Source organism: Maniola hyperantus, chromosome 20 (assembly GCF_902806685.2).
Source record: "Maniola hyperantus chromosome 20, iAphHyp1.2, whole genome shotgun sequence".
In the NCBI taxonomy this organism is placed as follows: domain Eukaryota; kingdom Metazoa; phylum Arthropoda; class Insecta; order Lepidoptera; family Nymphalidae; genus Maniola; species Maniola hyperantus.
The window spans coordinates 8,999,676-9,016,718 of NC_048555.1; the positions used below are offsets into that span (position 1 = coordinate 8,999,676).

Below are 17,043 nucleotides of genomic sequence, written 5' to 3' on the forward strand. Positions count from 1 at the left end.
CAAGCAGATTTTCAAATCCGACAGACATTTTCATCAATGCAAAAACAGCTAAACTTTTAAAAATATTTTAAAGGAGGCAGAGGCAAGTACAATGAAAGCTTAGATTAGTATGGGCCCGAAAAAGGTAAGAAGAATTTTCTTTACTTTAACATCTACATCTACATAGAAACTCTTAAACACAAGTATAATACTTTACCACTGAAAGTAACTTACACATTTCTTCAAAACTATTAGTTTTTAACTCGCAGTATTTAAACACATATTTACTAGGTAAATTTTATCATTTATTACAATTTTACTTGTAGATTTACATTTTCTTTTTTGTTACGCAACATTATCGACTAAACACACGTTGCTAATCTTATCCAGAGCTTCACTAAACACGTAACAAACTGTAGGTCATACAGTAGAAACATCGGCTAAAGTTGCACCTACTTAATATGCCAGTACACAATAGATGAAATCCTTAAATTAAACACAACTTACATAATTTATTAAGCAAACTAAACAAAAGTTTAGTTTTAAAAATGTTTTTTTTTGAAAAAATGTAGCTTTCACTTAAGAAAAATTATATGAATAACTAGAATAACTGTTATCTACGCCGTTAGACATAATCGTTAATTTTAATTATTTCAAAAAACATCGGAGCAGACCTGAATTACCACACAATTCCAACACTTACCCTAAAATAAAAGAAGATAATACAGATACTTATTTAGATATACCACGAGCATTAAAACAGACTCAACATAAGTGAATTAACCAATCCCCATTGAAGAATATGCAATTATTATTTATTAACGCATACCTACATTTAAATTGATATGATTTGAATAATAATTTTGATATGCCTGGTTCAGATACCTATACCCCAAGGGTCTGGTAAGCCGGTAAAATTACCTTTACTCTGGGGCAGCAAATCTTCGGAGAAATCGCTAGGATTGCTGTTAAAACGTCTGAGAGTGAGTAAAAATGCGTCAGTGGTGATAATATCGACTGTAAATGCGATTACAACAATCTGTGTTTGTATGTCCACCGTCCATGTCCTCGATCCGGCTTTTGGCACAATCATATCTGTTAATTAACAAATTTTTGTCAGATTAATTTGGTCGTAACTTACATTTTCATTGATATCAGATTTGGCTAAGTTGGTTTCGTACGAAAGTTTGATTCCATCAATCACTTTATCAAGGTTTTCATTATTTACAAGTTTATCACAACTATGATATTTTTGTTTTCAAAATTACTTTCCTAAATAAAAATGCTTTCAATAACAGTTTCTTAATAAGATATGATAAAGCCAACAAGCTGAGTTGGATTCTTAGCACGATCAAGTTTAGCACTAGTATTCGTTTGAAAATCCCATGGTCTTCAATGCACTTGTGATCCTGTGAAAGTTTGAGTGTGTTTTTGTGTAAGCGGCTTTCGAACACAAATCAACCATTTCTTTAAAGCCAAGCACACCATCAAGGCTATGAATTTTGCCATGCTAGTGAATGCTAACACCTTTAAATTTTTTAAAGTTTATCGTAATTTATATGAGAAATTTGCTAACTAATCAATGACTAATGTAAACAATGAAATTAACAGACAATCATACATGTACATGTACATTGCTGTTATGTAAATCGCACTTAAAACTGTGTTCACTATTCCGTTAGCGCTTATCTGGATAATAATAGTGACACCAAAAGCATTTTAATGTACGTTAAAACACGCAACCATACAAACGCAGTGTAATAAATCGGCAATGTCGAAAAATCTTGTAGGTATTACATTTACCTCGAAACCTTCATAGTTTTATGTAGGTAAACAATATTATAATTGAATGATCCAGGATTCAGTAGTGGATATAAATTTCAATCAAATAGAATTTGAATCCATCGTTTGAACTAAGTACCTACTATCAATATCAACGTCAAGAAAAAGGTAACAATATATTGTATAACGCTTGGATTAAAAGATGGATCTAACAAAAATTTAATACCACGTAAATTAATATGAGGCCCTTTTTTATTTATTTGTACCAAACGCATTTACAATAAAGAGAAAAGAGAGTAAACGTGAATGAGAGAGAGATCTCATGAGAGACCTTTTGATTCCTTTTGAGATTACCTTTTGGTCAAAATGAAGAATTAAGTATAGGTATGCGGAAAAACACATAAACGGAAACCTTTTAAACGTTGCTTTGTTACCGAGATAGAGTCCAAATGAGCTTTCCCAAACTTGAAACGCATTTAAATAGAAAATTGGAACACGGAAGACATTATCCGATGTTTACAATCAAGGTAATGATTATCAAAACAATATAATTGGCATGATTTGGCATCGAAAATTCTCTGGTATTTTAGCATTGGACACGCAAGTGTAACGAAGGAACCAAAGGAACGCCAACCGTAACATTTTATTGCATATAAATTCTGCCCTTGTAATTTAAAGGTCATAAAATGGATAAATAAAAAGATCTATTTCAAATTCACCCCGCTCGACATGTTGGATCCATTTGTTTCTTTCGTAACCTTTTTGATTCTTTCTAGTTCCTTCAGCAGAAGCACATTGTCTGTAACTTTATTTTGATTTGCTAAACATAAACAGTTTGAGGAATCACATTTATATTTTTTATGTTGAAAAATCAAACATTAGTGATTTTGAAAATGCCGAACTCCGGTTTCTTTCTGCGTAAAGCTGCTAATATCTTATTTTTAAACACTGTAAAGGTATTGTTATAGTTGTCGTGGTATTGGTATATTGTGTTAATGATAAGATAACTTATAGGGCTTTTTAAATACAAGAAACTGGAAACAGAGGGAGGAGGCAAAAGAATATCAAACTTTAAATTCAAATTTAGAGATATTGATTAATGACTTACTGGCATTGTGTTAATATTAATTGTACCTATGTACTTACCTTACTAGTCTTGAAGTGTTCGTAGGATAAATAGTTTAACTAATATCAAACTCAATATTTATATTAAGAACTGAAAATCTTAAATACCTGCATGTTCTTGCACTTCATGGATCCATCTAAGTGATCTCCTCCTGGCTCCCGGCGCGACGGCGATCATTTCATTTTTAATATTATCATGTAATTCAGTCTAGTTACTAGTCTAATAGAATATTAAGTGTGGTCTCCGTTTTCGTTGCTGTCTGCCTGAATTTTATTGAAATGTTTCATCTTGAATTTTCACTAGTTATCTAAAAATATATACTTATTAGAATTTAATTTTAGACTAATTATTTAATTAGTCTAAAATTAAATTCACTAAAATGACAAATTAAATTATAATTTTTTACCAAATTACTTAGGTACTTGAATTCTTTTTAATTTTTATCCAAGATGTGATTATATCAAACGCTACAAAAAGACTAATTGCAAATTCGAGTAAGCCTAAACCTAGAGCGGTAAAAGCTAAAAATTAGCATAAAAGCTGTTAATGGCACAAGCTATAGGGCTACCACTGCAGTCTCAAAGTTTTACTTTCCCGAATTAAGTTGTGCCCAACTGTAACTTAAAATTCTTATAAGCTACTATTTACTATTTCACTTTCCTTTAATTCTGACTTTCCTGTCCTGACATTAAAAAGTCCATAAAAGCTCCAGACATTATTTTGGAACGATAATAATTAACAGCCATAAAATGTTTGTCAAACATCATTCTTATATGAACGTATACCTACTATATTATAATGTACTTCAGATTTGACTGATCGGAATTTGTTACTTATACATTATGCTGTCTAGAAAAGTTGGCATCTTTGCGTAGGTACCTGTCCACTAAAGCAGAGCCAAGCATGTTTAATGCAATGATTGATAGATGACGTGCTAATCTCTCAAAAATCTGATAGGTCTCCTGATGATGATGACGTGTCTCATGCTTTGAAAGCCGCGCAGGGTCCATCCCCACAGCTGTCCAGCTCTACTGGTCCCCGCAAAATTGAGTGTTGAATTCACACTCAGTTTAGTTTCTATACTTTTGTTCAAGAGATAGAGCACTAAAAACCATAAACGCTTGTTTGATTAAAATAGTAATTGAAGCACTAAGTCTGAATCCCGTTTTTTAGTTAGACAACAGGATCCAGCGTGCGATGACAAACTTACTTAAAAGTAATAACTAAATTCAACTAGGTAGATAGTTCCAACAAACAGTATGAATGCTCGTATTAAACACGTCCACTAAACCGTATCCTGCGAAAACCGTTCCTACACAGAACAGGAGGTTGCCTTGAGAACGAGCTGTTAGTAGGTAGATATGTCACCCTGTTGGCGGATCACGTTTAAACTTACGCGAGTAGCAACCCTAGAAGTATCGTGCAGCGGGGCCGTGCTGTCTTGTGCTAGCTAACGCCAGACACGGGGACTAATTAGAATTTGGTGACACGCCCCGCAGGGCGGAGTAATTTACAAACTTAGTACCGTTGGCAAAAATGAATAATTACAAATATTGCAAGACTTAGCACAAATCTCTATAAGTGGCTCTAAACTACTATAATACCTATTAGGTATAGTTCTCCGTACTCATAGACGATTTACCTATACAACTATTATGAACAAAGTATTTTACATAGGTATCAGATTAAAAGGAACACAAAACCAGATGTTGCAGTTTTCCCTATTGATAGGTATAGTACGCGACAAGTCAACATGGCAATCGGGGAGAGAACGCCCCGCACACCCGCACAGTCCCCGCGCTAACCCGGTGCGGACGAGAGCGGGTGACGTGCGGGTGTGCGGGGCGTCACCCCGCCTCATACCCCCATTTCCATCACGACCTGTCGCGGACTATACGTAGGTACGATGGTTGGAAAAAATCGCGATAGATAGAGATTTTTTTTATTTAAATTTTTTACAAGTGCTTTTGAATCGTCAACTGAATTTACCCGTAGTTATAATAATATTTCAGAATAAAGCAACTACTTAAATGATGAGCGATATGCCTATTATAGGCAGGGACAACGATGTAACCTTAAAAATACTAAAATATAAGACTTCATGGTTTTTTGTTGTCCGTATCTGTATCTGCACTAATGCGATTTTAAATCAATGCAATGCAGTTTACACCTTAGTTTGTACCTAGAAATGCTTTAGCGAAAAGGCACTGCAGTCGAATAAATTCATTAAAGTTGCACCTCAAAATAGTATTTTCTAGGAAGATTATTTGATGAAAAAATAATGTTTTTTTCATTAAAATATGTCTTCTAACGCTTCGTCAGATTACGAGGACGATGTAAGTACTCCCAAAATACCGCTATTGCGTTTCCCTTGCTTTTAACTTGGTAACAAATTAAAAATGTAGATAGGTAAGTAAGTATACTTACGCTTTTAACGCACGCCAACGGAATGTTAATCATTTGTTTACGCTTGCTTCGTTTAACTTAAAATGTCCTTAATATTTAATAGCCCTGTGACATGATCATGCCCAATAAAGAGCCAAACATAAAACAATATGCAAATAGAATTATTCGCAATAAACAAGTTGGGATACCAAAGTAGTCCCTTATTTGGCATGGTCTTGTGAACTTGTGTCTTTGAAATTATAAAGGGGATTTGATAATTTTAAAATGTTGAAGGCTATGGTAAAACGTGCTCTGAAAAAAGATGAAGACGTTCCAGCGGCTGTCCTTATAGCAAAAACGTTACTTCGTTGTGATGTGCGCATACTTTATCATGCTTTCGATGTAGGATATGGGAGGATGCATAGCGAGGAATGCGTGCGAGACCCAGCAATCATCATCATCATCATCATCAACCCATTGCTAGCTCACTACTGAGAACGGGGTCTACTCTCAGATTGAGAAGGGCAGTCTACCCAAACCACACTGACCAAATGCAGATTGGCACTCTCACCCACCTTAGAAAACATTATGGAAAACTCTCATGTATGCAGATTTCTTCACAATGTTTTCCTTCACCGATGTACAGCAAATGATATTTAATTGCTTTAAAATGCACAACTCCGAAAAGTTAACGTGCCCGGGATCGAATTCCGGACCTCCAAAAAGGAGGCCGATGAACAACTTGGCTATCACCGCTTTTTGAAACCCAACAAAAGTAGGGTGAGCAGTGGGTGAGCACGAACTTTTTGCATCTGAAGCATTGGACTAATATAGTACATACCAACGTATCTGAATTAAAGTTATTGCTTATATCCTTGGGTACGCTCGCATCCTCGCATAATCTTACAACCTTAATGTTTAGCTTTAAATATGAGCAATTAAGTCTGTTCCGAAAAAAATGCGGTTCCTCAAGACTTAAAACCAACACTGGCCATCAAGCTACAAGCAAATGCTACTTATACTGAAAAATCTTGTTTGGAATGCCCAATCTATGCTTAGTAGGGTACACAGAGATCATTGTTAATAAATAAATTGTGTTTGTCACCTAGCAGAAGGAGACATCAAGTAAGTCTCGCGGAAATCTCGCTGAAGATGAAGCATTAGATTGGTTGAAACCAAAAGCGCTCTTAGTCCCAGATGATCAAGAAGAGGTTCCTGAAGCCGTAAGTAGCTCATCACTACCCATATTATAAATGCGAAAGTGTGTTTGTTTGTTAGTTTGCCCTTCAATCACGCCACAAGCAACGGAGCAACGCATCGGCGTGATTTTTTGCATGGATATCATCAGTATTAGAGATTGTGTGTGCGCGCGCGCGCGCGTGTGTGTGTGTGTGTGTGTGTGTGCGTATGCGCATAGTACGCGGCAAGTCGAGATGGCAATCGGGGTGACGCCCCGCACACCCGCACGTCACCCGCTCTCGCCTGCACCGCGTTAGAGCGAGGGCTGTATGGGTTTGTTCCCTCCCCGATTGCCATCATCTCGACCTGTCGCGTACTATATCTATTTTACATAATCAAATTTTCTGTAACAGTAATAGCTTTGACATTATTACATTATTTCAACTTTAAAATGCAATCGAACTCAATTTTGAAAAATAGACATAAATGAGTAAATTATACAGAAATGTCGCATTATTTTAGGAGCTCGATGAGGAAGTGGTGCGTGTCCTAACAACCATCAACCCCCAGTGGGTAGCCGATGAAGTCGCTTATCACTACGGACAAAACAAATTCGTAGTGAAACCCAAACCTAGTTTTGGTAAAGCGTATCCTCTCTACATTTATCAAGGAACTGCTATACGGAAGGACTCCGATGAAGCAAAGGCCCAAATTGCTGCTGGCTATGGTAACTTTTATTTATACTTTATTGCACACAACACAAAGTAAACATATAAAGGAATACATACAAGGATATTAATCTAATAGCAGTAGCTTCCAAAGGCGGCCTTATCGCTAAAGCTAAACTAAACTTTATAATAAACTTAAGTCTTTTAGCTTCCGGAGTTCTTTAATTGGTAATTTAGGGTGTCTTCTGCAATAACTGCACTAAATTAATAATTAGGTAAGCGACTTAGAGATCCAATTATTAATTAAGCATATTTGAAAATGGTTTTATATTATTATATTTATAAAATAGGTAAAGTTGGATTCGATGACGCTGGCCCCAAGCGAGTCAAAGTTAAAAAGTCAACAGCTGAACTAGAAGAAGAGGAAGAACCTGAAGCTGAGGCGCCACCTCCAGAGGAAGCAAAGGAAGGTATTAAATAAATAATTATACTCCTCGGTGATAATTGAAGATAAACACCATACAGGGTGTAACCAGAACGCTGGCAAAAACGAATAGAGGTGATAGTACTTATGATTATTGATATGATACCACAAAAAAAACTCGAAAAAATATATCAAAATTCTATAATTTTGTAAAAGTTTACGATACATTGCAAATAAAATATCTGACTGACGCTAGAGATCAATGAACGTTGCGTAAGTAGGCCACTCGGAGTAAATGCCGCGTCGTAGGCATTGACTCGAGTTTGCACGCTATACATTACGAGTTTGAAAAATACTAAATCACTGAAACTACAAAATGGGGCAAATGCTTATTGGTATTGGATTGTGTTTAAGTAGTATACCAATAACGCTATCACACAAGTATTTGCTAACGTTCTGGTTACGATAGCAATAACTTCCAATGAATTATTATTAGCGGTTACTTTTCTGCTATTGGTTAAAATTCAGTTTCAGATCGAAACGAATTCAACCATTTTTTTGTTATCATCGTATAATGTTATCATCACAAGGTTGATACTAGACCTGTTGGTGCAATAAATTCGTCTAACGCCTTATTTCTCACTGAATAAGAAATGAAATAAAATATTAATACTGAAAACATTAACTAAATTAAGCTATATTTAAAAAGAGGAAGCAGCCGATGAAGAGAAATCCAAAGAAGGTGGTGAAGGCAAAGAGGAAGCAGCAGCCGATGAAGCAGCGGCTGATGAAGAAACAGAAGCCGTTGCAGACGAAGGCGCAGAGGAACAGGCTACCGAAGATGGTAAACAGACTTCAATAAATAAAATTATTTAAATTTTCATAACCGCATACGATAATAACAGTAAGGTAAGGTAGTTTTGAGAATGGTCTGTGATAATAATGACAATACCTACGATAGGATTTGGAAACTAAAGATACAAATCGAATAATTTTTCAAGAATACATATTTTGGGCAGGCGCTTAAGAATGATAATTATAGAGTACCTGTACTTACTTATTTGTTTGTACTTATTAGTAACAACTACGTTATACCTATAAGTAATACCCATAACTTTCAAGTCCAGTGCCTACTTTATTCGACTACGGATCTGGACTTTGGGTTAGGGACCCAAATTGCGAAAAATCATTTGGTGTTTCTGTAAAAAAATTCTCGGTAGCAGGCCGGAGTTCAGAGATTGGTAGCCCTAGCTAGAAATTCAGTCATTATTAATTACCTAATGATTTACCTATTATAATATTATAAGTCTAACCGAAACGATGTTTGCCAATATCGCAATATAAGCAATTCTCAGAAATGCCGAGAGGGCTTAGTAAAAAACAAACCTGTGTGTGATTGCCAGCTCACGATGGTATTGAAACACATAAGTAGGCATGTTTTTACTGAAGTGGAATGGATAGTATCCTTATCAGATTTCTCAAGTGTGTTAATATTTTGTTTTTCCGATAGCGGAAGGACAAGAAACTTTCGATGAAGAAGTCATAAATATAAAACCCCGGGTCAAGAAGCTCGCCAATCAGTTCAACTTCTGCGAAAGGGCTGCGTTGACATACAACTTTCCTAAAAGGGTGAGTGTGGTTTATGGCAGTAGGTACTATATAAATAAACGGATAACCAGAAAGATTTTAGGCCCCAGACCCAAAATTGCCCCACGTCTTTAAATCTATAGAGTTTTTATTTTTAGTCTGTGGACACTCAAACAGTTCCTCCTCCGCGAGCTAACTTTGGAGCTACTTGTCTCCAGTGCATAATATTTGATTTCTATCAAGAAGATTACGCTAGAAAACAGCGTGAGAAAGAAGAAGAAAAACCTAAAAGGGTGAGTAAATAAAAATCTACATTTTACCATAATCATGATTTCAGCTTGTGGAAGTTCACTGCTGGACATACTCATAGACCAATGAGTGCCACTACACCCGGTCCTCAGCCTTCCTCATTCAGTCACTTCTTGCCACCCTCTTTACAACGTATATCATAGGTCTATCTTGCTGTAAAGCACTCCAGTCTCCACGCATACTCATATTACGTGATCTCCACTCTAGGAACAAATTTCTTAAAAGTCACGAATGCGCTATTCGTCCCTTGAGTCCCATGGTTTTCGTTTTTGAGAATTTTTAAACACGTCGGTACACGTAGGTTTTTATCAGGTAGGTAGGTAGGTCGCCAATTTATTAAATCAAGTTCACTCGACATTGCAGTTCTACTCCAGGCACAAAATTCCCAAGAGATAGCAGCTACCTCATTGTGAAAACAACTAAGCCAAGCCGAGCTAGACATACGTGTACTTACCTATAGTCCGCGACAGGTCGATGGCAATTGGGGTATGAGGGGGGCGGATGCCCCTTACACCCGCACCTCACCCGCACTCGCCCGTACCGTGTGCTGTGCGGGAGTTCCCACCCCATTTCGACCTGTCGCGTACTATAGTACTAGAGTAAGTAATTCGCTATGCTACATAGATTCATTTTTTTCAGTTACGTAAGAAAACTGCTAAACATGTGAAATCCGCTCAACAAATACACGACGAGCAACTTGCTCAACGCATCCGCGAAGCTTGGACAATTCTCGAAAGATTGGTCAACCAAAACATTTATGATGAAATTGGTAAGAAATAAGATGTGCTTCCGACATTATGTGATTTACATTTTTCAGAATCTTTTTCTAACTTCCCTACGCTTCAAGTGGATAGTATATTACAGAAAGTAGGTATCATCATCTGTATATCACTTCTAAGCACTGGTCTTCTCTTAGAATGAGAAGGGTTTGACCACAGTTTACCACGCTGGCTAAGTGCGGATTGGTAGACTTTACACACCTTTGAGAACATTATGGAGAACCCTCAGGCGTGGAGGTTTCCCTTGCGTTGTCTTCATTCACCGTTGAAGCAAGTAATATTTAATTGCTCAAAACCGCACATAACTCCGAAAAGTTAGAAGTGCGTGCCCGGGATCAAACCCCGTACCCTCTGACTTGGAGGCCGTCGTCCTGACCACTAGGCTATCACCGCTTCCAAATGCATATTTAACTGTTATGATGAGGAAAAAAGTGAGGGAAAACGAAAAAGACAGAGATCTAGAGGGTCAGTATGAATGAAGTAATGCTTATGCAGTTCCGTAGTTACCTGGAAGATAGGGGCAGGTTATTTGTCGGAAACGCCCTACAAGCAGATCTTAGCAAGCAAGCAGTCCTTGGAGATTTTACCTACCTTGGAATACAAGCATTTTCAATATTCGAAATACGCTGTAACTGCTTATTTCATCCACATTTGTTTTTTTTATGTAACTGCAGTATTTCACCAAAGAAATTTTTTCCACCAGCTCAAGATTATAGATATTGGGACGACCCATCAGACGAGTTCCGTGAGGGCATGGGCTCATTGCTGCCTCTATGGAAGTTCCAGTTTGAACCCATGCGCAGCCATGCTGTGTGCGATGTACAATGGAATCCGCATTACCAGGATTTATTTGCCGTCGCTTATGGCTCTTGTAAGTAAATCTTCTTCTTACAGTTGGCGTCGTCATCGTCATCTCACCCGATAGACGTGGTGAACTGCTAGCTATGCCTAGGTCTCTTGCAAGGATCTCCACGGGAGACGGCTCTTGTGCCGTGACCGTTCTCATTCGAGATCTACAATGTTTGCGCTTTCCGATGCATTTAATAGCCAGTAGCTTAACAAACACTTAAGGGCCAACTTATCATTCGGGGTTTTATCTACTTTTAATAAGGGCTTGCGGTTTGCGCTTGACTGCAATCATACCAAACAGTGGGTTATGCGACTCGTCTGGTGTCCTCCGTCAACCTAGTGGCGGGTTTTCGAACGCTGCGCCTTCTGGTGCGAGGTCGCCATTCCAGTACCTTGAGACGTCTATCGGTTTTTCAAACTATGTGCCCTGTCCATTGCCACTTTAGCTTCGCAACCCGTTGAGCTGTCGGTTGATGTTTTTTCAGTGGATTTTACTCAGCAACAAAAAGAAGGATGTCTCTGTCTCTACAGCATCAAGAATCCAGCGTTCCCAGAATATTCTGTAATAACAGAGTCTCCCATCATTTGCCTGGACGTTTATAAAGAAACTCCTTATCTTGTTTGCATTGGTAAGGTTTCTGTTTGCTACCTACTTTAATAGTACCTGATAAACAGGCATTGGATATAGGTATGAGGTACGTTTCTCTATTTTTCAGGTCGCTATGATGGCAATGTATGTGTGTACAATGCACAACTAACTTTGGAATCTTCATACCAGTACAAGTCAGACTCTGTAAGAGATAAACACAGCAATATTGTTTGGGAAGTGAGTGTTATATTTCTACTCAAGTTCCAAAACCAAACACTACTTTGTATTATAGGTAAAATAATGTGGTTTATATGGACTTATATTCATTCAAACCCTAAACAGTTCGTCTGTTTGATTAGTTTGGTAATCGACAGTCGATTTATTTTAAGTTTCAAGAACCTGGCTAAGAATGTGCTGGAAATCTTCTATTGACATTTCTTCTTCTCGAAACTTCCTAGCAAGATATTGACATCTATGTTGTAGATTAAATGGGGTGCACGCATGATCGACGGTGAGGCGTCATTCTTCTCCATTTCTGGAGATGGTCGCGTGGTTCAATGGGCTGTGATGCCGGGAGAGTTGCAAGCCACAACTATTATAACGCTGCATTCCAGCGTACCACCTGTCCCTGGCCCGGATGGCACGCTGCTCACGGTTAACAGTATGTTGAAGTTTGCTTACGATAGATGGCGCAAGCTGTATTTTCACACGCGCTATGGTTATCTTTTATTTTTGGGCAAATATCTTTAAAAAAAAATCGGAAACAAGAACGTGGCTTCTTTCAACCATCCTATAATATCTAAACTGATCTGTGATTTTTAATTTTTTTTTATTAGAGGGCTGCCATGTACCTACTACAGTTATATTTTTATCTTGCGTTTAGCGTACAAGACGTTTTATTTTGATCAGTGTATTGAAAGTTGATGAATCTATTGACGATTCAAAATACATAAAGTTTCTATTGCTAATTTTTAACGGCAAGAATATATTATTTTTTAACTTTTAAGTCTTTACCTTGACGTCACGCTTTTTCGTTCTTCGCAAATTTGTATTTCTACAACTTTATTCTCATTGCTGAGTATCGTGACCTTCAGATATCTTTTTCTTGGTAAATTATTGCGATGGGGTTCCCATATCCTTTGTCATCAAACTTTTCCAATAGGTAACTAATTTATTCAACTGGACTTTTTTCAAAGGTTGCGGCAGCTGCATCTGCTTCCACCCAGAGAAGGCGGACATCTTCATGGTTGGGACTGAAGATGGGATGATTCACACTTGCTCGCTGAAGTACAATCGCAACTATGTGCGATCCGTCCAAGGCCACCACATGCCAGTGTATAGGATCCATTACAACCACTATAATAACAGTATTTACGCGTCTTGCTCGGGCGATTGGCGTGTCAAGATCTGGGAGGACGGACGCGAGTGAGCGTTACTTTTTTATCAATAATTGATAATGAATATTTTATAAAGTTCAATTAAAGGGGTACTTACTTAGTAGGAAATACTTACCATAAACGTTCAGCAGATGAGATCTTGTCCAATGCCTTTCGACATGAACTCCGCTTTTTTTTGTTTTATAGGTAGTTACCTACTATAGTTTTTGTAATCTTTCTAAGTAGGTAATCTATAAGTTCCTTTGTCATCGTTACGTCAGCGTTTATACGAAACAAATTTTCTACATATATATCCCATGGTTTTCTTTAGTGAACCGCTATTCATGTTCGAACTGGGCTCGCCTGTTGGTGACGTGAAGTGGGCGCCCTACTCCAGTACTGTGTTTGCCGCTTGCACAGCCGACGGAAAGGTAATCTAATGGTGCCACCAGACGTTTGCGACCAACAACATACAGCAAGCATATTGCCAAACACCATAGATAGCTTGCCTGCTAATCGGAGCGCTCCCACGCGTTGGCACTTGGCAAGCATACGCTAAATACCCGTCCACACGCTTGCTGTTTGCTGTTTGTCACAAGCATGTGGTGGCACCATAAGGGCCAGCACAAACAGAAGGAATGGAATGGAGTTGTCTTTTTGATAAGTTCACAGACAGATTTTCATTTATTTATTACTTTCGATATTTTTTTTGGAAAATAAAACAATAAGACAAAACTAACTAGGTAGGTACATGCTTATAGGCGAGGTGTAGGATGCTGCATATTAAGATTTAGAATCGTTTCAAAATTGTGATACAGGAGGTCATAGGTCCACGACCTCTGTTGAGTAAACTCACGTAGATTAGTTATACCTAGGTGTACCTACCTACCTTCCTCGAACATCAATTTTCAACGTCAAAGGGCCTTTGAAAGCAATTATACCTTCGACCGTGTTTCTGTTCAACAAGCAATGCAAGCGTTTCGATTGCACTATTCATTTAACAATCCTCTTTGATAAATCGTGTTGTCGGTGTAGCTTTATCAGAAGGTATAGATCAAAGAGGTCAAAGACTTAGAATGCAATATAATATAATGTTATAAATAAATAAGGACAAAAATTTCCTAATGAAGTAAATAGCCAAGCAAAAAATCGGTACAGTACTTATACTTAAAAAAGATTCCGACGAATTGAGAACCTCCTCCTTTTTTGAAGTCGGTTAAAAATGTAATTTGTACAGTTAACCGCTTTTTAGACATAGGACGACAGAATAAATTTGCATTGTATAAATAATATTGAAAATCGATCTTTAAAAGGAGCAACCACCGAGTTTCTTGTTGTTTCTTCTCGGTAGGATAAGTATTTCGAACCAGTGCTACAGTACGCGGCCAAAAGTAATGAACATGATCTTTAGAAGGAGATAGGATATTTGTAAAGCACTGTCTCGGTCGTTGAGGCCGACAAAACGTCATGTGGGTATGAGTGACAGAGACAACGCTCTATAAACCTGAAATATCATTCTAAAGACCGATGTTCATCACCTTTCGGCTGCGTACTGTAAATGCATTGGACGATTCAAAAGTAGGTACTTGTAAAAGTTTTTTTGGATAAAAGTATTTCTATTCTATTGTACTTACAAAACAGCTAAGCAAGTAGGTAGTTAATTTGTTTATTATTATTACCACAGGTATATGTTTACGACTTGAACGTGAACAAATATCGACCGATATGCGTGCAGGCTGTTGTGTCCAAGAAATCAAAAAAGTTGACCCGAATCGACTTCAATCCGAAACTGCCCGTCGTTGTTTGCGGTGATACCAAGTAAGCTTGTTTTATGCGATAATGAAAATAACTAAGTATTTAGTATATCCAAGACGTATGACGTACCTATCTAAGTTGGTACCTACTTACTAAAGAATATTCAACAAGTCATGGAATAACCAATTTTGTGAATTCAGATCTATGTAATAAAGTCATACTATATATAGGTACTTAGGTAATGATAAATGTAAATGATCGGTCAAGTGTGAGTCGTACCCCACACGAAGCAACAAATGGGGCGTTGTTGGAGAACAAAGGCTTAGAATATTCAAACAAGAACAAGGGGGACACTTAACGCCAACGTTAGTCCCAATTTTCGCCACGCGCCAAGATAGCCTTGTCGCAATGTACTTAAGTACATTTGCGTGGCAGCTATCTTACATTTTTATTATTTGTTCTTATAGCGGCAATAGAAATACACACTCTGAAAATTTCAACTCTCTACCAATAGGTAGAGAGCCGTAATAACGGTTCATGAGATGGGACAGCGGAGGCTTAGTAATAGGGTCCTGTTGGCACCCTTCGGGTACGGAACCCAAAAAAATAATGATAAATAACGAAGGCTGTTGGATTTATTTTGGCTTAAATGTGTAGTAACGAACTGATACGGGTATTTGAAGCAATCAATCGTCGCCTCCATAGCTCAGGGGTTAGAGCACTGGTCTTGTAAACCAGGGGTCGAGAGTTCAAATCTCTCTGGGGGCAATCTGAATACAATTTTTCCTTTTTTGTTTTTTCTTCATGTTCTCTGCATTTTTGCTTAATTTTTTTTTTTTTTTACAGAGGAACATGCCACGTAGTAAAATTGTCGCCTAACTTGAGAGTCATGTGCAGACCACCTAAAAAGGCCCAAGTGGTGGACCAAAGGACTTTACAGGTAATTTTTTGTTTTTATTTAGATATTTTTATGTAAGTGACATTAAAATGTAAAAAATATTAAAGATTCTAATTTAAAAGTAATAGTAATAAAATTATGCTTGGATTACTTTTTGTACGGAATACTTATCAATAGACCTAAACTAATTTTATTTTATTACTAGCGACCCGCCCCGGCTTCGCACGGGTAGCTTATTACAATTTTCGTAGGGATCTCTAATTTTTGAAATTAAATATAGCCTAAGTACCTTTGTCACTCAGAAATAGTATAGCTTTCTACTGGTGAAAACAATTTTCAAAATCGGTTCAGGAGTTCCAGAGCCCTTTACACACAAACTTACAAATTTTACCTCTTTGTAATAATTTTATTATTAGTAGGTATAGACTATTATAGTAGGTATAGACTATAGATTTTGCTCTCAGATATTTCGCCAATGCGAAGTGCCACGCCCAAGGACGGCCTTACCCAGTAGGTGCATGGCTCTAGGCGGTAAATCTTTTCCCTGCTTGCCACCCTCTAAGACCGCCACTTTCCAAGCCAATAGTAATTATTTCACTGTGCATATTAAAACAGAGCGAAGCCGGGGCGGGACAGCTAGTAATAAAATATAACACAAAAAAATTCAAATGACTAACTTTTTACAGGTTATGAAGCTGGATAAACTTCTGAGTCTAGTTCGTGATCCGCCATTCCAAACCGGTGTTGTGGATGAGAAGTTCGATGACGACTAAATTATTCACAATATCAGAGCCAGACCTGTGAGCAAGGTCACTTTTGAACACTGTGTGACTTGCGGGGTGATTCATTCTCAGTGATCAATATAAGTCACGTAAATTGCTAATGCGCGTGGTTGCCATTTTAGTAACGTCAGCAGTAGGCTGAAGTTTCGAGCTGATGGTATATTTGTGATTTTTACTTAAATATACCTCAAATGACGTAATTTCTATGTTAATGAGACATGGTTCCAGCGCAATAGAAATTTGCGGGACTTATACTAAATGAAAGCCATCAATCAGACTGATTTAATATTACTTGATGTTACATTGCTGCTACACTGAGCGACATTAAAATATTTTTTTGTAGATCAATCGATACACAAAATGTCAAATGTGTTCGGTGGCTATCATTCAGTGTTCACTGTGTCAGCGAATCATCCGCTGGGGGCACGGGTATTTGTTCTGAGGCTGGGGGTATTTATGTGTGAGTGCAAAGTTTTAGTGTGACATAATATCTCAGTTTTCAAAGTGTTCAAATCTTTGCTGATAGGTAGGTATACTTAATGTATGAAAATAATATTATACTAAGTGTTTGTAATT

The 17,043-nt window shown here is 37.5% G+C and overlaps 2 protein-coding genes and 1 non-coding gene across 6 annotated transcripts in view; all 3 read left to right on the plus strand.

Annotated features, from left to right (window-relative positions):
• Nucleotides 1-17,043, plus strand: part of Secp43 (tRNA Selenocysteine associated protein) — a 414,926-nt gene that overhangs the window by 301,919 nt on the left and 95,964 nt on the right. The gene's annotated exons all lie outside the window — the stretch shown is intronic.
• Nucleotides 32-16,994, plus strand: LOC117991617 (dynein intermediate chain 2, ciliary). 4 transcript variants are annotated; one of them, XM_034979211.2, is made up of 17 exons: nucleotides 32-124; nucleotides 6,382-6,495; nucleotides 6,974-7,178; nucleotides 7,470-7,589; nucleotides 8,253-8,387; nucleotides 9,054-9,172; nucleotides 9,289-9,423; nucleotides 10,079-10,208; nucleotides 10,922-11,089; nucleotides 11,553-11,696; nucleotides 11,784-11,893; nucleotides 12,140-12,317; nucleotides 12,853-13,081; nucleotides 13,364-13,463; nucleotides 14,717-14,850; nucleotides 15,634-15,727; nucleotides 16,372-16,949. In XM_034979211.2, exons 1-17 carry the CDS (start codon nucleotides 110-112, stop codon nucleotides 16,456-16,458), a joined length of 2,217 nt encoding a protein of 738 aa, XP_034835102.1. In that variant the 5' UTR covers nucleotides 32-109; the 3' UTR covers nucleotides 16,459-16,949. The 4 variants fall into 4 exon arrangements, with proteins under 4 accessions (XP_034835102.1, XP_034835103.1, XP_069361394.1 ...); XM_034979212.2 differs by having other exon boundaries at nucleotides 46-124; nucleotides 6,385-6,495; XM_069505293.1 differs by lacking the exon at nucleotides 32-124 and adding an exon at nucleotides 5,112-5,223 and having other exon boundaries at nucleotides 16,372-16,994.
• Nucleotides 15,483-15,555, plus strand: TRNAT-UGU (transfer RNA threonine (anticodon UGU)). The gene has a single exon. It is a non-coding gene; the product is annotated as a tRNA-Thr (tRNA).